We start from the raw sequence: 24,384 nt of genomic DNA, 5'->3' as shown, positions 1-24,384 counted from the left end.
CTTTGAAGGGTTTGCACCGGGGCTGTATCTACTCTTGCTCGGTCTCCCACGGACAGCCTCTTCTTCGGTCTTTTTTTTCTCCATGCGCCAGCCTGCCTGTAAGAGTGCATATAAAACATGCCTGCTGTGAGAGTGCATGTGTTTTAAATGTCCAGCTCCATGGGTTGTACCGGGAGCCCAGCCAGACAACTAGCATCCCCACCAAGAAACTGCCAGCACCCAGATGCCTCCTATTGTTCCCCAGATCAGGTGGCCCTGCCCTGACTTCTGTCCTCATGGATGATGAGACTCGCTTATTTCTCGCTTCTGGGCAAGCGCTGGGGGTGGTGTGCTGTCTCTGCCATGGGGCTGCTAGGGAGCTGGGGCTTACTCAAGACTTACCTGCGTGTTGCACTTCATAGACACTGGCACATGGGCAGTGCTGGGTGTGATGAGCAGGGGTGGGGCATGGCCCAGCACAATTCATTAGAGTTTTAGAGGATTTTATGAATAGTCAAGAGGGAGACCTGTCCTCCAGATACCAGAGCATGTGCCGAAGCTAAGAGGCCTGCCAAGCATGCAGGACCCCATGGAGCCCTTTGACTGGGTGTCCAGGGTCTGGCTGAGGTGGGGCAGACCTGACACACCGCAGTTGGGAAGCAAGGGGGTCCGTACCTCACACCACCCACCGGAACAGGGCATAGGCTGACCTGAGAACTAAGCCAAAATATAACCATACAAAGAAGGCAGGGGAAAGAGGCTTTAACTTTGGGATAGGGAGGGTGGCCACGATGCAGTAGGGATGGGAAAACTTGTGGTCAAGTAACAGACTCTTTCCCATAGGCAGTGTCACAGGCAAGGCCACAGGGCTGGGCGGGACTGGGAGGAAATCTTGGCAGCTCACGGAGCAGACAGGTTGTGAGCCTGCCCACACCACGTGTGCTGCACTACAGATCAGTGCAGCAAAAGCCCAGCATTCAGTACCCAAATTGGTGATCTGTAGACTCTGGTGGGCAGGTGCCTGGGAGATGTGCAGCCCCTGGGAGTTGCCAGTACAATCCCAGTGAGAGTGTTTCCTGCCACCCCAAGAAGGGCAGCAGTGGCAGGTTGTGGTGCTGGTGGACGCCCCTGGTCCAGTGGCTGGTCCGGGATGTTTGGAGGGAGTTTGGCCAGTTCTACTCACTTGAGAGCATCATCCTCTGACCCACCATTCCGCCTTCTTGGTCTCTGTCCTAGGAAGATCCTCCACCCATGTGCAGAGCATGCGTGTGGGGCTCCTCTGTGGCACTCTGCAGGGGGTAGAAACTTTGTGGGACTGAAACACCACCCAGAGCCAAGAGGCGGCATGAGGGTACATGTCCCCTGGGAACGCCGTGCGGCGGCTAGCAGGCTGGGGACACTTGCCCCTTGGTAGAGACAGTCAGCGGGAAGACAGGGCAGTGGGATCCTATGTGTACGATCACCCCAGAGCACATGCCCATACTTTGCTAAGAAATATCAGGAGGCACACAGCCGACCAGATGTGGGGCTTTTGCAGAATGAGTGTACTTGGAAACTTCCCAGATGAGACTGTGTTCCTGGCTAAACTGGCTGTGGGAACCAGACTCCGCAGGCCCACGGGAGCTGCCGGCTGTGGCCGCAGGAGGTGTGGAGCCTTGGGCTGGGGATGGACAGGTGGGCTGGGAGGTAGGGAGGGGGGCAGGCCTTGGTGCAAACGCTGGAGGAGATGGTGCCGCTTGGTGTACGTGGCCGGCACTGTTGGTGTGTGATGCCCATTGGCTTCCACACAGGATGGGCCAGCAGCTGGGTGGCATCTGGAGTGCACAAGAGGGAGATAGGGGGTTGGCGACCACCCCCAGCAGTGCTGTGGTCTCCCCATCCCCCAGCCAGGTCTTTCCCCATCAGGCAGGGGGGACAGTGAGGTCCTGTCAGCGTGGCCTGTGGGCGCCACTTGCCTACTCTTCCAAGGGGCCTTGTGAAGTTGCCGACCAGCCCTCACCTAAGCCATGGCAGGGTCACTGCATCTCTTGGCATGTGGCCCAGACCCATCTCTGGCCAGGTTCCTGACTGCCTGAGTCGTTTTCTTGTCATGCTCTTGTTAGATGCCGTGTGGAGTGATGTTGGGGGCTTGAGTCAACTGAAGAGCCTGGTTATTCTGAAGGAGGGAGTGGATCTGGCTGCACTTGGCTGTTAGGACAGCTCTCTCCGTTCCTCTGGAAGGCAGGGGAGGAAGAAGGAGGTCCCAGCTGGAGGGGGCGGGGAGCAGGCAGGATGGAGCTTGCAGAGAACTCTCTCGAAAGCCTCAGCAGATGGGCTGGGAGTGCCTGGAAAGCTTCGGTGCCTGTGCCTCACAGCCAGCACCATGTGCTAAGAATGACTGGTGCCGGACTCAGGACCCATTCTTCCGGTTTTGCATTACCAGGTGGTTAGAGCAGGGGAAGGCAGGAGTGGTGATCTGGAAGGAAGGCCTCCTCTGGCTTTCTCAGAGGGAAGAAAGGGGAAGCCCATGGCTTTGGTTTGAAGTGAACTTTTGCTTTTGTCTCACATATGGTAGATCCTTCTGGCTGGGGCTCAGGTGTGCCCAGGGAGTGTGGGCCCTGAGCTGCCCAGGTGGCTGCTACCCTGGATCCGCCCGGGTTCCCAGGGGGAGGACTGGTGGAGGCCACCCCAGGGGAGGCAGCGCTTCCTTCCCCTGTTTGTGCTGTTTCTAGGCAGGCCAAGGACACAGAGGGAGTCCCAGGCTGAGTGGGCAGGTGTGAGGTGTGTGGATGTGCTGCTCTCTTCTGTGTATGGACAACCTCGTGCACCTGCTCAGCCTGAGCCACAGTCTCTGTTTGTCCCTGTCTGTTCCCCACAGGACTTCATGCTGGTCCTATTCAATTTCAGGAAAGTCCTGGGTAGGTTTTTAAATGGGGGCATCATTGGGTCACAGAGGTCAGCTTTTTATGTGAAATCTTGGTTATGACAAAGATTGCCTGGTTGCCGTGGGTACCTCCGAGAGTCTGTGTGAGTTCTGGAATGTAGCATCACTAGGAAGCCATGGTGAGGATGCCCTAGACGTTTGGAGCTTGAGCAACTGACTGCTGATGCCATCTCCTCACCAGTGGGGGCATAGGAAGTGTCTCTTCAGGTAAACACAGTGTGAGATGTGCGCCCCCCGCCTGCGCCCCCCGCCCCCCAGCCACTGTGCCATGCAGGTGTTTTGGGCACCTCCCAGGCTCCATGTTCCAGCCCCATTGTGCACATGGCTTCCCCTCCTGGGCCTGGGCCACTGTCTGGGGTTTTCCATCCCTGTGGGCAGCTCCGAGGCTCAGCTGCACCCTTGAGTTTGTGGCATTTGTGGGTCCCAGTGGGACCATGTGTGTACATGGTGACCTTTTGTCACCTATCACTAGCTTTCCTGGGGTAGGTTGACCACTGAGAGAATGGTGAGGCCACTATAGTGGCCATGGTGGCTTCGTGTTTCCATGACGTGGCTGGGTGAAGTGGCTTGTGGATATGCAGTGCTGGGGGCATCCTGACCTTCTGGGGGGACAGGAGCAGATGTAGGGGAGGGAGGCCCACTTGATTCCAGCACCTAGCACACTTCCTTTGTGCCTGCTCCTTCACTCGGAGTGCAGCTGGCCAGCATCCCACAAGCCCCTCTGGTGACCTTAGGCACACTGCCTAAACCCTTGGTGAGATGGGACCCACACCTGTGAAGTACCTGGCGTGGGAACATTTTCACCAGCTGTCCTGTCCTCTGGTCTGTTGCCCCAGGGGCCCAGCCTCTTCTGGGTCTGGGTGTCACCCTATCAGAGAGCCAGATTCCGTGGCACCTTGCCTTGAGGGTACTCTTCTCCAGGTGCTAGGTTACTTGGCTGCCCTCCTGATTGCTGTGGGGCCAAAAAGGGAAAAGGAGGGAAAGTGAGCCCTTTACATCTGGAAAAGATGGGTCTGTGACATTTAACTGCCACCCGCAAGCCCAGGGGTGGGTGTGCACATCACCACGGTAGCCTCATTCACCTGCTGGGGCACACAGCATCCTGGGCGCAGCATGCAGAGGTGGGTGTGGCTTCCGTCAATACTTGGAGGCTGCCAGGCTTTGCTACCTCAGGGTGTCCACCTCGAGGTTTCCAAGGCCCATGGGTAACGTTCCTGATCAGACCCCCAGGACCCTCCGGCCTGTCTCTTTCTCTGGCTGCAGGCTGGCCCTGGCTTCTGGGCTGCCGCAGCCTGCAAACACTCCATGGGGGCCTGGGCTTGCATGCCTGGTGGAGGGTGGGGACCAGTGGGGCAGGGATGTCACTGAGAAAGCCAGGCACTCTTTTGCTCAGGATGCCCTCCCTTACACATTTTACCAGCTCGGATGTCCTTCAAGGGTGAACTCCCCAGGACAAGCAGAGAGGCCACCAAATGTGGATGAGCCCCAGCCCCACCTGGCACAGCGGGGCCTACTGAAGCCATTTCCTGTCTCTTTCCCACTGTGCTGGTCTCAGAACTGGGGGAAGGGGAGAGTGGTGTTTCCTTAGTGCCCTGAGAGGCCAGGCAGGCAGGTGTGTGACAGCAGGAGCAGGACCCTGTTTGCCACTGGTAGGAGTTCCAGCCTGCATGGCAGTGACTGGGACCACGGTGGCTATGTCCAGAACTTGCTTGGGGAGCCCTGAAAATCAGCAGGACTGAGAAGGTGGCCCATCGGGCACAGTGTCAGGGAGGATTTCACCAGGGCCTGGGTAGGAGGCATGCTGGGAGAAGGGCCCTGCACCTACAGGTCCTGCCCAGGTAAACGAGGCTGCTGGGGTGGTGGGAAGTGGAGCTGAGAAGGGGTGGGGGCCAGTGGGCAGCGGGCCTGGCTTGAGTGGGGGGTGAGGGATTGGAGAGAAAGGCAGTTCCTGATGGTCCCCTCCCCAGGGGCTGGCTTTCCTCTGGTCCTTCCCTCCCAATGACCACGTCTTCATCGAGGCCGCAGCCCTGGGCTTTGTGCCCACACCTCCGGCGCCAGGCTGCCCGGAGACCCATCAGTGGCCTTGCCTCCAACCACAGAGCCCTCCCTGCTGCCACTGTCTGGAGGGCTGGTCTGCCACCCACACAGGCTGGCTAGGATGACGAGGTCCTGCAGCCAAGTTGGAGGGCTCTGCTTCTGGCTTGTGAGCATCAGTAGCCGGAGCTGCCCCTGGAGGATGGCCTTGCCCAGCAGCTGGGTACGCCGCCCGGAGAGGTGCACAGCAGGCCAAGGCCAATGCGATGGCCTCTTCTGACAACAAGAGCTACACGTCCCTGGTGGGGCAGCATGTCTCCGGTGGAGCAATCCTCAGAACCATCCTCTGTCCTGGCAGGGCTCTGGGTGGGTGGGATTTCAGAAGTGATGGGCTGGCAGGGCTTCCCCCGCTGACCGCGGTTGGCCTGGTTGCCATAGACAGTGCCAGTTGGCCTCTCCTGGAGTATTCTCGTTTGTGGGAGAGACCAGCCCCGGGCAGTGAGAAGGCCTTTGTTTTCTGTGCTGGACCACGGCCGTGTGGCAGGTGCTCGTCAGCTGACCTGGCGGGTGGGACACCCAGGACCCCAGGAGGCCCCGCATGCTTCCTACTTCCCTGCACTGCAGTGTTCTGGCCAATTTGACCTGTTTCATTAGTTGTGTCTCATGTGCTCATCTTAAATGAATTTTAATCTGTAGTTACTAGGGCTTCTGGTTCTAAGAGTCCTTTCCGGTGCATCGTGAAACTCCTGGTTTACTCTTTCTCTCACATTTTTTTTCCTGCAAATATTCTCAAGCTTCTTTTTCTGCAGTCAGAGTGTGGTTGGTTTACGAGACGTGTGGGGTTTGCTTTCTGCTGTTTCATGCTTATGGTGCTTTGTTTTGTTCTGTGGTGTTCTTTCTTTCTTTTTTTTATTATTATTATTTTTTTATGTGGTGTTCTTTCTGAAGGCCCCGCTCTTTGTCCTTGAAATGATCTGTGAGACTTCTCAGAGGTGTAGCATGAGGATGAGAACTTTGGTTCGCCAGTGCCTAGGAGCACTACCGGTGCTCGAGCCCTTCCATCCAAGTCTAGCATGAGGATCCCTGGACCCCCAGTGTGGCCCCGATGGTGCTCTTGTGGCTTCTCAGGGACTCTCCCTACTTTGCATGCTGTCCCTGTGGCACCTGGAGGTGGCTGTGGATCTAGCCCACCTTCATCCTAGGAGTTGTCTGTCAGGGTCCCAGCTCCACTTAGGGGAGGGTCTCCTACCACGTTCCCCTCTTGGGGCAGCCTTGGCCTTGTGTTCAGTCTCTCTGACCTTCATGGCCAGTCACTCTGACCTTCATGGCCATCAAGCCCAGTTTGCCCAGGTGGGCCAGTGCCCCAGGGCAGGAATAGCCAGTGTACTCTGCTTCCTTTCCTCTCTGGGTTTCCATGTTCTCTGAGATAGTAGCCAAATCTTACATGACCTTGTTAGTTCTTGGCTCTTTTCAAGATGTTTTCATATTTTTTCAAGCATTTTGAGTTGTTTTTTCTAGAAGGATCAGTTCCAATAGCCTGCCCACCAGTCTTGATATCATCAGGTGATCCTAGGCTGATGGCCCTTGTGGGCACAACCGAGGTCCCCGAGGGTGGGAACCCAGCCTGCTCCTGTCACCTCAGGGCCATTTTGTGTATTGGGCATTGCCTTTGGCTCCATTGTGTGAGGGCCAGCGGCCAGCAGCCCATGTCACAGGGCCCTTCATCTCCCGGCCCCTGCACTACTGCTGTGGCACTGGTCTCCATGGTGATGTCACCTGCACAGCCTGAGGTTTTACTGAGGACCTGGATGGGTCCCCTGAGGCGTTAGTGATGCTTGTGCCTGCAGGGACTGGGAGGAACATGGGGCTGAGTTGTGGTGCCCTCTAGGGCCTTTGGGAGTCAGTGCTGACAGTAGTGGAGTGGATCCTTCCTCCCTGACCCCCTCCCACCACTTCCCAGCCCAGCTAGACCAGTGAACGGAAATGGGTGGAGAGGCAGGGACACCACGGCATCATCCCACAGGAAGACCTACATGTGGCTCTGGGCTGTGGTCATGTCCATGGGGCCAGCCTCAGACTTCGGCCCCTCCTTGGCTCTTCTGTGACCTGTAGTCAGATCCCCTGCCACCTGTCCATCCACCCACCTATGCTTGGGTGCTGGCACAGCTTAGATGGCCAGGTCGGCCAGGTGAGAACATCCTCCTCCTGTGAGTTCTGAAATAGTGTTTTACTTCAGAGACCCAAGAACTGGGAGCACTTGCACTGGCATACAGGGGAGCTCTCACCTCTCTTCTGTTCACCTGCCCACCCCACGGCAGGGGTTCGCCTCTCTCTGGACTGCTGTGTGTGGCTGGCGAGGACTCTGGCCTGGGGCAGGGAGCTGAAACCCTTCTCGGCCCACCCCGGCTCCTCCCATGCCTGAAGGGAGGACTGTCCCCGTGTCTCTCACAGCAGGCTAGTCCCTTCCCTCTGTGGCTTCTCCAAGGCCTGGGGGCAGAGGGTCAGGAGTGGCAGAGTGTTTGTGGTTTATATTGAAACCTGGATTGAGGATGGGCAGGGTCTGGGCATCCCATCCCACCTTACCCCAGCTGGGGCCCAAGTCATGGACCCTGTTTACAGATGTGGACCTCAAACCTTGGTCTAGTAGGTGCTGTGTATTTACTGTGCTGGGGGGCAGGGTACTGCATGGACCCTCCCCAGTCCCAGGGCACCCCAAGCTAATGCATTTGGAGCTTAATGGCCTCCTCTAGACACACACGCATAGTCACACACATGCATAGTCACACACACGCTTGCAGACATATTCAGAAGCACACACATGCAAACACCCATACATAACCGTATGCTTACGTGTGCACACAGACTTTACATACATGCACATAGACTAAGCACGCCGTCACCCGTCTTGCTCATGAGGCTCTTCCAGGGGCATCTTTTTGGTTTCCATCAATGTCTACACAGGCTTTCTTGTCCGTTTCCTGGCTGTGGCCACTGGCCCTGCCTCATGCACATAGGCAAGACTAGAGACCATCACAGTCACCTTCTCCAGGGTCAGTGGCCCCAGGATCTCACCTCTGTTCTCACCTCCGCTGTGGGAAAAGATCTGCTGGCCCTAGAGGCTGCCAGGCACAGGGCCTATGTGTGCAAGGGGACCTGCAGCATCCCCACTCCCCAGTACCTGGGTGCGTGTCCACATCACCAGCATGCGTGCTTTGCGCCTCATCTCCACCTGCTTACATGGAGTGTGCAGGGCCCTCTGGGTTCCCCTGGCGGTGTCTGCGCCGTCATGGGTGGAAGGCATGTGCTGAGGGCCTACTGTGGACACTGCTGCAGAGCATCCTCAGGCCGGTCAGACGTGACGTAGCCCTGCCTTGACAGACTGGGGACTGGAATTGGTGCCACTCCCAGGAGATGGGGTGGTTCAGTCTGGGTGGTAGGCATGCAGCAGACCACAGAGCCACCCATGTGTGGTGTGGGAGGGTACCCACCTGCTGCCCTGGCTTTGCCTGTGGTTCTTGTTCTTGCTCCTGTGGCCACCCTCCAGTGGCAGGCCCAGGGCCAGTGAGCATTGCAGGCATTGGGGGACAGTCTGGCCTGCACTCATGTGTGTGAGCGCTTAGGGAGATGGTTGTATGGTGCCGGTGAACGCCATGGTATCTGGCATGTGGTTCTTGCCATGTCCGGTGAGGGTCAGGGGCATCCCAGAGGCGGTCTTGTTCCGGGCCGGGGAGCATTGCAGGTTTGGGGAGGCAGTTTTGTATTGTCTGCCATTTATTCAACGCGTTTTTTTCCTTTGCCCACAGACTGGTGACCCTGTATGAACAAAGCTGCCCTCAGGGATCCATGTGCATCATCTTCTTTAAGTTCGATCCTCGTCCCGTTTCCAAAAATGCATACAGGTAACCCCCTTGCTTTGTGTCTGCTGTCCTCCGCTTGGCCTTGGATGCCCCACAGTCCTTATAGTGCCCAGGTGGGGACAAGCTGTACAGGTTGGGCCTGCCCTGTCCAACAGCAGTCGCTCGGTGTGGGGTGTGCCGGGGAATACCACTCCGTGGCAGGAACGCTGAACTAACATACATAGGTGTGGAGACTTAGCTGCTGAAGGTCGCTGTGCAGGCAGGACAGAGAAGCAATGTGGGGGCCAGCAGAGGAGGTGGGAAACTGAGGCCCGGGGGGCGGGGTCATGATCCAGTGCACCCCCCTCCCCACAACTCTGGGCCCTGGATGTGCCCCTCTGTTCCCTGGGCACCTCAGTAGGAATCCATCTGCGTTTTTCCACGTGTGAGGCTGAGAGGTAACTCACAACCAAAAATGACATTTGAAACTCATCACTAGTGCAATTGCCTGGAAAGTTTTCATCATTTTAAAATCTATACCAGCAATGATTTGAACCATTTGTACCTTTTTGACTAGCTTCTTAGATTTGAGTCACCCTGCAAAATTGCACAGACACCATGCTGCCTAATTTTGTGCTGAATGAAACTCATCCTAGGCCGGGGGTCAGGGAATGAAGAGTGCTCAGTGTTCCCTTTGTGCGGTGGAGTGGACAGCAGGGCCAGACCAGGGTCCTGGAGCTGAACCTGAACAACCCCCAGCAGAATCAGCTGTTTGAATCAGCGTGCAGCCAGTGGGCAGGATCCAGGTGTACTGGCTTGGGCAGGGGCAGTGTAACCTGCAGAATTATTAACTATGAGAGGATTTGAATGCCTTGGGCGGAGCCCCATTCTCCATCCTCAGGCTGAGATCTAGACGTTGCCGGAGAGGCTCAGCGGTGGCACCCTGGATAGCAAAGAAATCACCGGGAGGCCATGGCAGCAGAACTTTCTAGGAGTCTGGCCTCTGCTGTGCAGGCAGCTGTTGCAGGAGGCTGCTGGGGGAAGCTGCTGGCCACTGGGCTCATGGGGGAAGCCCCGTGTGTATCTGGGCTGAGTCTTGGGGAGCCACACATGTTGCAGGAGTGTCCCGAGGAAGCACCCTGCAGCCAGGAAAAGAAGCCTCTCCCCCTGCGGTGTCTCTCCAGTGCTCTCTACTAACCAAACTTAATACGGTACTAGCCCCAAAGTTCAGCTCCTTTACCAGGAGGAGGCAAAAAAGGGCAGATTTGGGACTGAGCCATAATAGTTGAATTCCTGACAAGGTCTGCCCCTTTGGCTCGTGAGGTTTCATGTGCACCCTTCTACGCTCATGTGAACTCTCACACACCAACAAAATGACTGGTTCCACCTGATGAGTGAAGAATTCCTCACACGGGGACATGCAGTGTGACGGTCACTGCGTCTGTTGCTGGCTGTGTTTACTAGCAGATTCAGCCACAGTCTCCCTGGATATGCTGTTTCCCGAGGCTACCTCCAGTCTCCTGCCAGTAGGATAAACATGGGAAGAAGGAGGGAGGAGGTCTTTCTTGCTTTCGCACAGGACCTGTGTCCCTGCCAAGATGTCTTCCCATAACGACTCCTTGTGGGTTGTGATTCATGATGGCCTTAGTGTTTCTTTCCAGTGTATTCCAAAGCCCTAAGCCAAAAATGAAATATGCTGCCTCTGGTGACTGACCCAATATACTCGTTTACCTTATTGGGTGGGAGGGCCGGAGGGGCTTCCAGGGGCTGCTCCTGTTCTAGCTGTGGAGCTCTCTGGCTCGTGAGAACGGGTGGCTGCAGGCCCTTAGTGTCTGTGCTCCTGTGTATGTGTGATATGAGAAGAGTGTGGGAGGAACAAAGAGGGGTCACCTCGGCAGGAACACTGCAGCTGGGCCTTTCAGAGATCTGAGATGAGCTCCCAGTACCTGGAGTGGATTGGGGAGCAGGCCAGGCTCCAGGGCCAGCAGTGTGGAGGGGAGGAGGCCCTGGCTACACAGTGCTGCCAGGGGCCAACTGGGCCTGCAGGACCTGCCCTGGCATCCCCTCACTTGGGCTCCCTCCTGCTTTAGCCAACCCCTTGCCTGGCCTCTGATGCACCAGCTTCTGCCCCCCACCTCGGCATCCACTGCTATGTCTTCGTCCCCCCTCCCCCCATAACTAGCAGGAATAGGAGTGTGTGCCATCCTCACCATTTACAAGTGTCCAGTTCAGTGGCATCAAGTACATTCACATCGTTGTGCAACCATCCCCACCATCCACGTCCAGAGCTCTTCATTGTCCCTGACTGACACCTGTCTCCACCAAACACTAAGTTCCTGTTCCCCTTCCCCCAGCCCCTGGCCACCACCAGTCTGCTCTCTGTCTCTATGACCTTGACTACTCTGGGGACCTCATATAAGTGGAATCGTAGTATTTTTGTGTGACTGACTTATTTCACTTAGCATCGTGTCCTCAAGATCGTGGTGTGGCATGTGCCAGCATCTCCTTCCTTCTTAAGGCTGAGTAACATCCCATTGTAGGCACAATGACCACATTTTTATCTGTTCATCTCTTGATGGACACTTGGACTATTTCCACTTCTTGGCTCCTGTGAGTCATGCTGCCGTGAAGATTAGCGTACAAGTGTCTGAGTCCTGTTTTCCATGCTCTTGGATGTATACTGCGAAGGGGAATTGCTGGATCATATGGCAATTCTATGTTTGTTTTTGGAGGAATGATTCCATTGAGTGTCTTTTGGTGGCTGTGCCATAGACTTCCCGAGCTATGTCACCCCATGTCTCCTTTTGGTGACAGAGAATGTCTTCACAGTGTGTCATCATTGTGCACTGTCCAGACCAAGTTCTCTCCCACCAAGCTGGACAAGGCAGGTGTCCTGAGCCACCATCCACCTGGACTCTGCTGCCCACAAAGCTGGTCTACGTGGCTAGGACACATCAGAGACCTCGTGCTCCATGGGCTGTCTTGCGCACCCTCAATATCATTTGACTCTTGGGGTAATGGGAAACACCTGTTTTTGTTTGTGGGTTAAACTCATCCCTATAGAATTGTTGCTCCGGGGTCAGATGGTTGCAAAGGGGACTTTATAACTGGAATGGTGGCTGTCATTGCCATATGAAGTTGTCCTTTAAACAACATGGATTTTGAACTATGTAGGTCTACTTATATGCAGAGTTTTTTTTTTTTAAGATTTTATTTATTTATTCATGAGAGAGACAGAGAGAGAGGCAGAGACACAGGCAGAGGGAGAAGCAGGCTCCATGCAGGGAGCCCGACGTGGGACTCGATCTTGGGTCTCGAGGATCACACCCTGGGCTGCAGGCGGCGCTAAACCACTGAGCCACCGGGGCTGCCCTATATGCAGAGTTTTTAAAGTATGGGACTGTAACTGTATTTTCTCTTCCTTATGATTTTTTTTTTTAAGATTTTTAATTTTTCCTAAGTAACCTCTACATCCAATGTGGGGCTCAAACTTACAACCTAATCAAGAGTCATGTATTCCACCGAACTAAGCCAGCCAGGTGCCCCTCCTTATGATTTTCTTATTGTTTTATTTTTCCCTGGTTTGCTTTTTGGTAAAAATATGATATGTAGTATAATATATAAAATACATGTGAATTTGCTGTTTACGTTATTGGTAAGGGTTGTGGTGAACAGTAGGTCGATAGTAGTTAAGTTTTGGTGGAGTCAAAAGTTATATGTGGATTTTTGGGGCTCCTGGGTGGCTCAGTCGGGTAAGTGTCTGCCTTCAGCTCAGGTCATGGTCCTGGGATTGAGCCCCACTTCGGGCTCCCTGCTCAGTGGGGAGCCTGCTTCTCCCTCTCCCTCTGCTGCTCCCTGTGTGTGTGCATGTGCGTGATCTCTCTCTCTCTCTCTCTCTGTTTCTCAAATAAATAGATAAAACCTTAAAAAAAAGTTATACATGGACTTTTGACTGTGCGGGGAGGGGGTTGCTACCCCTCACCCCTGTGTTCAAGGGTCAACTATATATGTAAATAATAACTTAAACATTTCCTCTCTGCCCTACAGAAAAAACTGGGACATCCTCACTTTTGATGCTGTGGGCAGTGTCACCCACGGTTCTGCCATTGCCAGATGCTGATCTCATGGGAATGTGATTTCTGGTTTCCCAGGACTCAGTTCCTGAAAGATGAGCCTGTCCTTGTCATACCCTGCCTGGGACTGGCCCGGCGATGGTGGCACTTGGTCTGTGCCTGCTACTTTGCTGGCCTGCTGGTGAGAGGCGTGGCTCCTGAAGCATCTCTCCTTCTCTTGGGCCTCATGCAAGCATCGTATCATCTGCTTCCCTGCTAGAGAAAGCAGAGCATGCATCCTGTGGTCTGTGCTGCCAGATTTAGCAGTCACAGTGTGTTGCTGAGTGGCACTTACTGGGTGTAGGCAGGGAGGGGAGCCTGCTCGGCAACTGCCCGGGGAGTGAATGTGAGCGTGGACACTTCTATGGAGCATCTCTAGGCCTGACACTGGGCTGGGCCCTGGTGTCATGGATCCCATGGTCTACACCTCCCATCCACCATATCACTGTCACCCTGCCCCTCGATGTTGGGGATACCCATCCCTCCAGATGTGCCAGCCATCTCCATGTCACATCCCATGCTGGCTGCCTGTAGGCACTGGCTGGGTATGAACCCCCAAATGCCTTTGGGCCTCCTCATCTGTTTTGGTATTGAGCTGGTCCTGGTAAGATGGGCTCCTTGGGTGTTCCTCTCTCTTGGGGTCACCTTTGGCATGGTGCATTATGGCCCCTGCCCAGATGTGGGATTCCCCTGGGTGGTCCCAGCTGCTGTTTCCCATGCCCGTTGTTACCTGGCATTTGGAATTTTTGGTAACAGTTACCCAGTGTGAGTACTGTCTGGGTGCCTATGGGTTCCGCTCATTTTGAATTTTAGTACCGATCTCTGCAGCACTGCAGCAAGGAGCATAGCAGATAAGAAATTACTTTAGCAGCCTGTGATATGCTGGCTTAGAGCTTTTCCGTGCTGGACTGCAGCTTTGCCTCGGGGTCCCAATGACCTTGCCTGTGGAGGCAGCGGCGTTCCTGTGGGATTCAAGTTATTTCCCTGATTATAAAGGGCTACGTGCTCTGGAAAAAAGTCATCCCCTACAAGATGTACAAAGTAAAATCTGAGCTCCCATAACCCCTGTGGTAGGCCTATGGTTCCCAAGGTTCCTACCCCATTGTACACACCTGTGTTATTCATTCCCCTGGTCACGTGTGGGACTGTGGAGCTAAGTACAAAGGGATTTTGCCAATGTGAAAAAGTCCCTAATTAGTTGACTTGGAGTTAATCAGATGGGAGTTGTCCTCGGTGGGTCTGACCTAATCAGGTGAACCCTTAGGTGGGACCAGGCCCCTCCTGAAGAGGTAAGCTGCTATGCTTGAAGGGAGCCCATGGCCAGGAACTGGGGTTGGGAGTGACTTCAGCCTAGGAGGGGCATTCTGCAGCAACCTCAGGAACGTGAGGAAGACGCCAAGTCTCAGGGAGACCCTGCTAGTCAGCACATCAAGTATTATCTCAGGAGCCGCTGAGCAGAGCACCCAGCACAGCAGGCCTGTGCTCCTGACCACAGACTGAGATGAGTAGGTGTTGCTTTAAGCCGCTGTATATGCTATGTTTGTGGCAATTTGTGAGGCCCCATAGAAAATCAGTACACTTCCCATTGGGTAATACTGTCATGGCTGTCATATAACCACTGTGGCCAGGCCATTTATCAAAATGTCTCTTTGGACTCATGAGCCAATTACCCTTATTGGCTCCAGTCTGGAGGGGCTGCTGAGTGAGTTGTCATATCCTTCTGGTGGTTTCCATGGAACTCATCACTGCTGGTGACATCACTGGGGCATGGGTCTGTGCACCTGCTACCTGGCACTAAGCTCTCCCCAGATGGTGTAGAGACCATCCCCCCATGCAGGTGGTGCACAGGCCAACCCCAAATGATGCACTGACTCACCCCCTAGATGGTGTGCAGACTCAACCTCCCAGGTGGTGTGCAGACTCATTTCCCCAGGTGGTGCTTAGACTCATCCCCCAGGTAGTATGCAGACTTATCCCCCTAGGTGGTGCGCAGACCTACCCTCCCAGATGGTTCACAGACTCATCCCTCCCAGGTGGTGCTTAAACTCATCCCCACAGGTAGTATGCAGACTCACTCGAGGTGGTGCTCAGGCTCATCCCCCAGAGGGTGCTTAGACTCACCCTCCCATGTGGTGCTTAAACTGATACCCCCAAGTGGTGCACAGACTCTTCCCACCCAGCTGGTGCTCAGACTCATCCCCCAGGTGACGCGCAGACCCATCCATACCTCCAGACTGCACACACCCACCCCCAGATGATGCACAGACTCACCCATGGTTGAAGTGAGGAATGCCCACCCATGGATGATGTATAATTAGTTAGTGGTTTCAGTTATTAGAACAAAACAAAGCCATGGGTGACTTGCTGTCCTCATATCCTCTGACTGGTAGGCATGTGCCCTGCTCCTGGGCGCTGTGGCCCAGATGGACTTTTACTGGTGTTGTAGTGATCAGAGGTGGTGAGTGAGGGAATACTTTCTCTTACTTGGAGCCTTGATGTGGGTACTTATCATGCCCACATGTTTCCCAATTAGGTATTTAATGAAATCCCCAGCAAACCACTAGCAATTCAGCTAAATAGTGATTCTTGTTGCAAAAATAACCTGGCAGTTAATATTCCTGGTTACTAACAAACGCATGTCACTGCTCCTTATTTTAAAAATAGTAGGAGTTGAAAATCTTAGGAGAGAAAGGTTTTGCTCAGTCAGCTTTTTTCTTCCTCCCTAATTTTTCCTTTTCTGGAGACTTACATAAGAATCAGAACCAGAAGCCAATAGCACTAGGCTCAGTTTGGGTCTTGCCTCCCCGCATCCCCGGCCCCCTCTCAGCACAAGTGGCAGGATAAGTGAGTTGGGGAGCAGTGCTGGGTGTCTCCTGACCTCCGCCCACAGGGGTTGTGGGGCACCCGGCCCACACAAGCAGCCTATGGGAGCAGTGCCAGCCGGGTTGGCTCCAGATCGAGTCGCAGAAGGAAGGGATAAAGCAGATGTGTCTGAAAATGGGGTCAGAGTCCCGCTGGCTTCTCCCTCAGGCTGCCTTCTCAGCCTTGGGCTGTGGTCTGGCAGTTAGAGCTGCAGAGGATTGTCCTGCGAATGGCTGGGGTTCACATCAGGGACAGTGACCTCCCTGCATGCCTGTTCCCAAGACCTGGAGCAGCCTGGAGAGCTGCCACAGGCTGAACAGGTGTCCCGAAGGTGGTGAGACTCCTAGGGCAGATCCAGAGGGTGTGACTAGCCACCCACAGTCGTTGGTCACATTGGTGCCTGTGGCTGGGGCTGCATGGGGAGGTGCAGAGTTGGGGGTGGGTGGTGTCACACGCTGTGTGCACCAGAGTGAAAGCACTTCTGTGGTGCTGGTACCAGTTTCACTTTTAATTTTATGAACTTTTTTTTTATGAACTTTTTTGTTAACCCACATTTTACCATAAGTAAATGTTATTTTTTTACCATAAAAATCTTCTTTTGTACAACAACAACAAAAAATATTTATTTATTGAGAGAGAGAGAGTGTGTGCGCCTAAGCAGAGGAGAGGCTCAGAGGGAGAGGGGGACTCCTCGCTGAGCAGAGAGCCCAAGTGGGGCTCAGTCCCAGGACCCTGAGATCTTGACCTGAGCCAAAGGCAGATGCTTCACCGACCGAGCCACCCAGGTGCCCCTACATGTACATAAAAGTCTAAGAGTCAAGAGAAAAGTTATTTTTGAAGACTTTAGGATGTGACCACCGACTAGACTAACTTGGTTTCAGATCCAGCATGAGCACAGGTGGCTAAGCCACAGCCCCTGGCCCCGCGGCCTCTGTACATCTGCCGCTGGTGCTCGGAGGGTTCTTTGCTTGCACTTCTTAGACCCAGATGTCTCATGGACGTGGCAGTCCCACTCAGTCACTGTGTCCTCACTGAAAATGGCAAAGCTGACTAGAAACTTTGTTTTCCTATGTTAAAACTAGAGCAGGGATGCCTGGGTGGCTCAGCAGTTGAGTGCCTGCCTTTGGCTCAGGGTGTGATCCTGGAGACCCGGGATCGAGTCCCACATAGGGCTTCCTGCATGGAGCCTACTTCTCCCTCTGTGTTTCTGCCTCTCTCTGTGTGTCTCATGAATAAATAAATAAAATCTTTTAATAAAAAAAAAACTACAGCTCTTTTGAAAACATTGACATCTTTTTTCTTTGCTAGCAAAAAACTTGTTGGTTTCATGATACAAACAAAACTAGAGAGCCACAGAAATTCTTACCCACTTCCCCAAACACCCCAAAATGCAGGACGGCAGCCTCCAGCGATCCTGTGCTCTGCTACTGCTCCACGTGGCCCAGGGCCCTTCTGGTGGGCATGCTCACTAGGGGTAACTTCAGGGGAAGGGACAGACAGGCACAAGGGGCACTTCTCTGCACTGGGGCACCTGGGGACATGCCTGATGCCAGCTGCTCAAGGCTGTCACCTGCACAGGTCCTGTTGCCCTTTCTGGGTGACGAGTGGGGTGTGTAGGGTGGGATGGGCTACGCGTCTTTGCCCAGCATCTGCCTCTTTATTTGGCAGAGTCCGGGGGCAGAGTCTTCGCTGAAGGCTCCTTGAGAAACCTGCTTGTCTGGAGCCATCACTGACCTTTGTCTCCTGAGGGTTCCTGTCCTCTCTAGGATTCTCCTGTGTTGCTATGGAGGCAAATTTTCTTTGTTAATAGCAGAAAAAAAATAGGGCTTTTCTGTTTTTCCCCCAAGACCTTTAATCATGCTTTGTCTTTCAGGCTCATCTTGGCGGCCAACAGGGATGAATTTTATCACAGACCATCCAAGTTAGCTGACTTCTGGGGGAACAACAATGAGGTCCTCAGTGGTGAGTCTTCCTGCACAGGGCCGGGGTTGTGGCCATGACACGGCAGGATGCAGGAGCCCCCGAGTGCTCTTACCTGTTACTGGTGCTGCTTCCCATTGTAAGTGCAGGATGAATAAGTGGACGCTGACTGGACTCATGGGGGAAGCTCCCAGGTTTGGGTCTGAGGCTAGCATTGGGGTGACCAGCCCTTAAGTCCAGCACCATTCACATGGTGTGTTGTAGATTCCTGGGGAAATAGCTGGAAGGATCAGTTGGTTTTATTTGGATCTACCTTTCTGCTGTGGGCATATGGTTGGGTTTGTATGAGGTGCAGGTTCACACTCGATCACTAAAGCATCATAGCTTGTGTGTGCATACTTAAACCTGGACACATTTCTGTTTACACGCCGGCACCTGTCAGGGGTGGGCTGAATTTGGGGAGCACAGGCTTGGTTGGAGCACGTTCAGATGGGAACTGCATGAGGAGTTCCCACAGAGGCAGGAACGGAGGTGACAGCTGTGTCCCATGCCAGCTTGGCTGGTGGCCTCTCTGAACTTGTTGGACAAAGAGCAGTTTCTGCCCAAAGGGCAGGGAGGGATCTACTGGAGGGCATGTGGACTGGTGTTGGCCAGGCTGGGTTCCCTCTTACTGTGAGCCAGGTGTCAGGGAAGCACAAGGGAGCCAGGCAGAGCTGATAGGGATGCTCAGATGCCCAGCAGGCTGAGTGGGCGGCCTCAGGGGTCTGGAGACACTAAGTGTGCCCTGCTTTGCCTGCAGTATCTAGAAGCCTGACTGTGGAACTTCCACGGAAGGCCTCCTTTATAGACTGGTTGGGTGGTGGTATGAGGAAATCACTGTCCAGGCTGGATTGTCCTGGTGCCATGTGGGGGGAGGACAGGAGTAGGGAGACTGAGGCAGGGCAGTGTCACAGGCAGGAGATCTGGCAGGGGGTGGGGAAAGCTGTTGTGAGGCTGTGCACTCAGCAAGAAGAGGCTGGGTCTCTGGGCTATGTCTTGGTCTCCTCAGAAGCTGCACAGGAGACCTTGGACATGCCTAGACGTGTGAACAAAAGTATGGGGCAGGGCTAGTGAGGATACCCCTATTGTGTAAGCTCCAGACATCTCTGTACAGTAACCCCAGGGCCCATGCATGTGGGATCCTTGGCTGGGCCAGTGAGGGACAGGCCCTCAGGACTACGTGGAGGGCTGAGGGGAGCCTGTGGGCCTAGCTAGGACTATGCCAACCATCCTGAGCTAGGGTAGGATGGAAGGGGTCCTGGGGATGGGGCAGGCTGTATGTATCACCACTGCAGGGCATGAATGTGGGAGGCTGTAGTGGCAATGAGGGAAGACTGGTCAGGGTGGGTGGGGTGAGGAGTTGAGGGCCTGATGGCCCTTCTTGAGGATTTTTGTGGATAAAGACACAGATAAAGGGTTAGCCTGCTTGGGCTCCTTGGCTATCCTGGCCACCCGGGCTCCATCCCGCTTGGTACTCAGGCTTGTACCCTGCCCTTTGATCGGGACCAATTCCTGCTGAGGGAGTCCAGCCACTTGGAATCCTTCACCCTTTGTGGTGATTGGGACTTGGCCTCTGGCATGCAAGGGCTCCGGCCTAGTGGGAGGTCGCCCTGCTGCAGGGCAGCGCTGGGTGGGCCCAGGAGGCCACTGTACCAGTTTAGGGCTGGAACCACTGAGAGCCACATCCTCCCACCATCTGACATCACCAAATTGTGTGCAAAATCATAGGCCAGCGATTCTCCAAATGTGGTCAGTGAGTTAGTAGCATCAGCATTCTTGGGAACTTGTTAGAAGTTTGGGAAAATTGGGCTATTATTTTTTCAAATATTTTTTCAGTCTTTTGCTCTCTCAATCTCTTTCCCTCTCTCTGCTTCCTCACACATATATTAGTTTTCTTTTTTTTTATATTAGTTTTCTTGAGGTTGTCCCACACTTTGATGATGCTCAATTCATTTTTTAAAAGATTTCGTTTATGAGTTTTTTAAAGAAAGGAGTGTGCGTGTGAGTGGGGGTGGGGCAGAGGGAGAGAGTGAGAATCTCAAGTGGATACCCTGCTGAGCACAGAGCCTGACTCAGGGCTTGATCTCATGACCCTGAGATCATGGCTTGAGCCAAAATCAAGAGTCAGACACTTAGCTGATGAGCCACCCAGACGCCCCTGATGATACTCCATTCATTTTTAAAAACCCTGTTTTCTCTCTGTTTCATTTTAGATCATTTCTATTACTATATCTTCACGTTAGCTAATCTTTTTTCTGAAGTGTCTAATCTGCTTTTTCCTCCATCCTCTATGTTTTTTATCTCCGACATTGTAGGTTTTAACCTCTAGAAGTTCAATTTTTTATCTTCTTTGTATGTTCTTAACTGCTTTAGCATAGAGAGTATAGTTGTAATAACTGTTTGAATATCCTTGTCTGCAAAGTCTGATGTCTGCTTCAGTTCCAGTTTAGTTTTAATAGATTGAGCTTTTAGTAAGCAGGACCATGTTTTTCTGCTTCTTTGCATGCTTGGTAATTTTTGATTGGATGCTAAACATTTGTGGATTTTATCTTGTTGGGGATTGAGTATTTTTATATATCTATAAATATTTCTGAGCTTTGCCCTGGGATAACAGCCAAGTTACTCATAAACAGTTTGATCCTTTCAGTTCTTGCTTTTAAGATTGGTTAAGTGGCTATGAAGCTATGCCCAGTCTAAGGCCAGTGATTCCCTGCTACTCAGGCAAGATCCTTCTGTCTTCACTTGCCTGTGCTCCCTGGGTCTTGAGGTTTTACAGGCCGACTTCTGGGAACAGGTGCTATTCCTAGCCCTGTTGTGAGCACTGTCTCCTCTAGTCTTTCTGGCTGGTTCTTTCCTGGCCTTGGGTGGTTTTCTCACACATATGCTGATCAACTGTCTGGCATTCTGTGCAGCTCTCTCCTCTCTGGTCCTCTGTCTCAGGAGCTCTGGTCGCTTCAATCTCCCCAGGCTCCCAGCCTTTCCCTTGGCCAGGCAGTCCAGTGGACTCTGCCTGGACCTCCTCTCTGTGCAGTGTCCTGGAGGCTTTCCAGTCATGGGGTTCACCTTGTTTGTTTCTTTTTTTTTTTTTTTAAGATTTATTTATTCAGAGAGAGAGAGAGAGAGAGAGAGAGAGAGAGGCAGAGACACAGGCAGAGGGAGAAGCAGGCTCCTTGCAGGAAGCTCAACGTGGGACTCCATCCTGGGTCTCCAGGATCACACCCTGGGTTGCAGGCGGCACTAAACCGCTGTGCCACCGGGGCTGCCCACCTTGTTTCTTATCTCAGAGATCGCTGTCCTTTGTCTATTGATGTGCAGTGTCTTGGAACCCATTGTTTCATGTATTTTATTTTCTGTGGTTTTATGTAAGAGAGTAAATCTGGTCCCTATTGATGGCCAGATGTGGAATTCTTGTTTACTTTTCAATGGTTAATTTGTAGTTTTTACGCATTCTGGATAGGAGTCCCTTGTTGGATAAATGTATTGCCTACTCATTTTCTTAATGCCTTTTGGTAAGCAGAATATTTTCTTTTAGTGAAGTGCAGTTTACTCTTTTTTCTATGGTTTATTCTGTTTGTGTTTTTGCCTACCCTAAGGCCATAAAGATATTTTCCTCTTTCTGCTTCTAGAAGCCTTTTGATTTGGAGTTTTGTCTTTGGGCCTCTGATTTATCTTACATTTTTGTACATGGTGTGAGGTAGGGGTTGAGATTCATGTCTTCCCCCCTCCACCCACACACCTCTCCAGTTCTTCTAGTCTTATTTATTGAGTGCATACTCGTTTGCCTATTGCATTCCTATGGCAACTTGGTTGAAAATCAGTTGAACACATATGTGTGGGTCTATTTTAGACTCCCTTGTGTCCCATTGATCTGTTCGGCTGTCTTGATGCCAACATCACACTGTCTCGATGACTGCAGCTTTTTTAGCAAGTTTTGAAATCAGGCAGTGTTAAGTCCTCCAGTTTTGTTCTATTTCAGAACTTCTTTGGCCATCCTGGCTCTTTCGTGTGTGCATATAAATTTTAGTGTCAGCTTGTTAATTTCTATAAAACAGAAAGCTTGCTGGGATTTGGATTTGGATTTGGATTGTGTTGACTCTTTTGGCCATTTGGAGAGAACTGTCATCTTAACAATATTGACTCTTCAGTTGAAGAACAGGGCATGTCTCTCTCTCTTAATTACATCTGCTTGACTTCTTTCAGAGCTGGTCTGTGGTTTTCAGTCTTTAGGTATTATACATTTTTCCTTAAATATTTTCTTACTTTTTGTTTTGTTTTGGTTTGGTTTAGTGGTATTGTAAATGGTATGTGTAAGTTTTCATTTTTCTGATTTTTGCCTTTATTTACTCACCAGTTCTAGTTGATTTTTAAAAATTAATTTTTTTAATAATATGTATATCCAACATAGAGCTCAAACTCAGGACCCTGAGATCAAGAGTTGCATGTTCTTCTGACTGGGCCAGCCAAGCACCCCCAGCAGATTTTTTTTTTTTTTTTGATAGATTCCTTTTAGATTTTCTTCACAGGTAGTCCTGTCATCTGCAAATAGAGACAGTTTATTTCTTCCTTTCTGATCTTTACATTTTTTATTTTACTGTTGTAACTTAGTATTATAAAAATGATATTTTAATGACTTACCTGCTTTTACCCCAGTATTCAGCTAAAATGACCCTCTAATCTAGGAAGACACTTTCCTATGGCTTTAAGGGCCTCACTGATCTGGTGGTAGGGCACTAACCATGGCCTGGGCCTATGGAGTGGGATTGAGGCAACTGGGTGGGCCTGGATGTGCTCTGGGCTCCTAGTGAAGCACCCACCCTGAGGGCCTGTGTGTCTTGTTAGGGGAGGGCAGCCAGTAGCCCTACACCTAATCCAGGATGTAGGATTGGGGGCTGGTGCTGTTGTGAGGATGGAGCTGGCACTGTGATCCCAGCCTGGCACTGATCCAAGCATTAGGATGCATTCCACACATGCCAGGTCCCACCACAACTTTTTAGGGGCTCCCATGGGCATCAGATGTCATCCGGGGGGGGGGGCAGGGTCTCTCTCCTGTGCCCTGTGGGCTTTGGGACTGCCTTGCCCTGAGTAGTTCAAGTCCCTGTTCCTTAGCCAGGGCTGCTAGGCTGAGTATGTACCTCCCTAGGACACAGGGACAGGGTGGAGGCAGGTGCTACTGGTGGTGACACTATCATCTGTCACAGGACTTGACATGGAGGAAGGTAAAGAAGGAGGCACGTGGCTGGGTATCAGCACACGGGGGAAGCTGGCCGCGCTCACCAACTACCTGCAGCCACGGCAAGACCGGGATGCCCGGGGCCGAGGTACCTTGGGGCAGTGGTGGAGGAGGCGGAGGGGGGGCAGGCTTTCCTTGGGCACATAGAGACACAGGAGAAGGAAAAAGGGGCCCTGAGGGCTGCTGGCTGGCATCACTGTGGGAGCCCCCTTTGCCTGGCCCACACAGCACGAGCCTGCATAGAGAGGGGAGGGGGACTTTCTCCACATTTGTGCCCCAGGCCACAGTGTCACTTCTGGCTGTTGTCATCATCCCCCATCTGTCAGATGTTTGCAGAGTAACACCCTCTGGGAAGACAGCTCCATGGACATGCAGGGTCCCTGCTGAGGACTCTTTGCCTCCTGCTGTGCTTCCATTTAGGGTGTAATGGCAGAAAACAAATTAAAACCCAACACAGAGTTGTTGATGCAGACCTCCTTAGCTGCCAGGTCAATGAGGTATGGCTGGTGTGGTGGGTGTTTCGCCTGCACCAGCCCCATGTCAGTCTCCCTGGGAAGAGGGGCTCAGCCCTGCTGCCTCAGCCATGTGTGTCTGTCCCCTCCCCACAGGTGAACTTGTGGCCCACTTTCTGACTACAGACATGGACAGCTTGTCCTACTTGAAGAAGGTTTCTGCGGAGGGTCACCTATACAACGGCTTTAACCTTATAGCAGCTGACCTGAGGTGGGTCTGCTGGGAGGGTGGCGGCGGCCCACTGGGCACTGCACGGGGCTGAGCTGTGGGCTTGACAGGAGGTGGGCTCCCACTCCGCCCCTCAGCTTGGGGTACTGTGGCAGCCTCTCTGGGCACATTGCCCCCGTTGGGCGTGGTGAGGCTTCCTAGGGCCGACCGACTGTTGTGGAGACTCGAGGAATTGAGTCGGGGCTTCCTGTGGCAGTGTGAGGGCCGCTGGCTGCTGTGTGAGAACTGTAGCCTGACTGCGGTGGGCATCTCCAACCACAGCCCCCCCCCCCCATCCCCATGCCAGCCCTTGGCCCCTGAAAGCTCCTCCACGTGTCTGTGGCTAAGGAGTCCCCTGCTTTGGGGCCACACTGCACTTGTCCTGTTCTATGGAGTGCAGAAGTGCCCTAGGCTGGAGAAAGGAGGTCCAAGCACCACTGACTGGTATGGAGCAGCCCGGCACCCACTGGTGTCAGGTGCTGCTGAGCTCTGGGGCCTCAGGGTGCTTCCTCAGTGAGGTGTGTCTGAGCGTGTGGCGTGGCGCATCTCAGGTTCTGAATGGGCTCGGTGGACAGCTCCCAGGGCCTGTCTGTAGTTACTGAGGGGCAACGAAGCCCTGTCACCAGAGGACATGGAGGCTCTGCTGCACAGCCATTTGGGGGAAGTCTTCCCCTACCTGGAGTCGGGCAGATAGCAAAGAGCAGAGGCAGGAGGCAGGGTCCCCAAGAG

At 53.1% G+C, this 24,384-nt stretch overlaps 1 protein-coding gene across 6 annotated transcripts in view; it reads left to right on the top strand.

Annotated features, from left to right (window-relative positions):
• Positions 1–24,384, top strand: part of TANGO2 (transport and golgi organization 2 homolog) — a 37,859-nt gene that overhangs the window by 2,929 nt on the left and 10,546 nt on the right. For 4 of the 6 annotated variants that reach the window (XM_055322729.1, XM_055322731.1, XM_055322730.1 and 1 more), the window contains exons 2-5: positions 8,740–8,835; positions 17,620–17,708; positions 22,904–23,023; positions 23,544–23,658. In XM_055322729.1, coding sequence (XP_055178704.1) covers positions 8,780–8,835; positions 17,620–17,708; positions 22,904–23,023; positions 23,544–23,658 — 380 coding nt within the window. In that variant the 5' untranslated portion in view covers positions 8,740–8,779. Of the gene's footprint in view, positions 1–8,739; positions 8,836–12,819; positions 13,027–17,619; positions 17,709–22,903; positions 23,024–23,543; positions 23,659–24,384 lie in introns of those variants that run through there. The other 2 variants (XM_055322727.1, XM_055322728.1) reach the window with 2 other exon arrangements.

The sequence above is a fragment of the Nyctereutes procyonoides genome, unplaced genomic scaffold, assembly GCF_905146905.1.
Source record: "Nyctereutes procyonoides isolate TBG_1078 unplaced genomic scaffold, NYPRO_anot_genome, whole genome shotgun sequence".
NCBI lineage: Eukaryota > Metazoa > Chordata > Mammalia > Carnivora > Canidae > Nyctereutes > Nyctereutes procyonoides.
The sequence above is the reverse complement of the archived record's forward strand: the minus strand, read 5'-3'. Positions and strand labels throughout refer to the sequence as shown.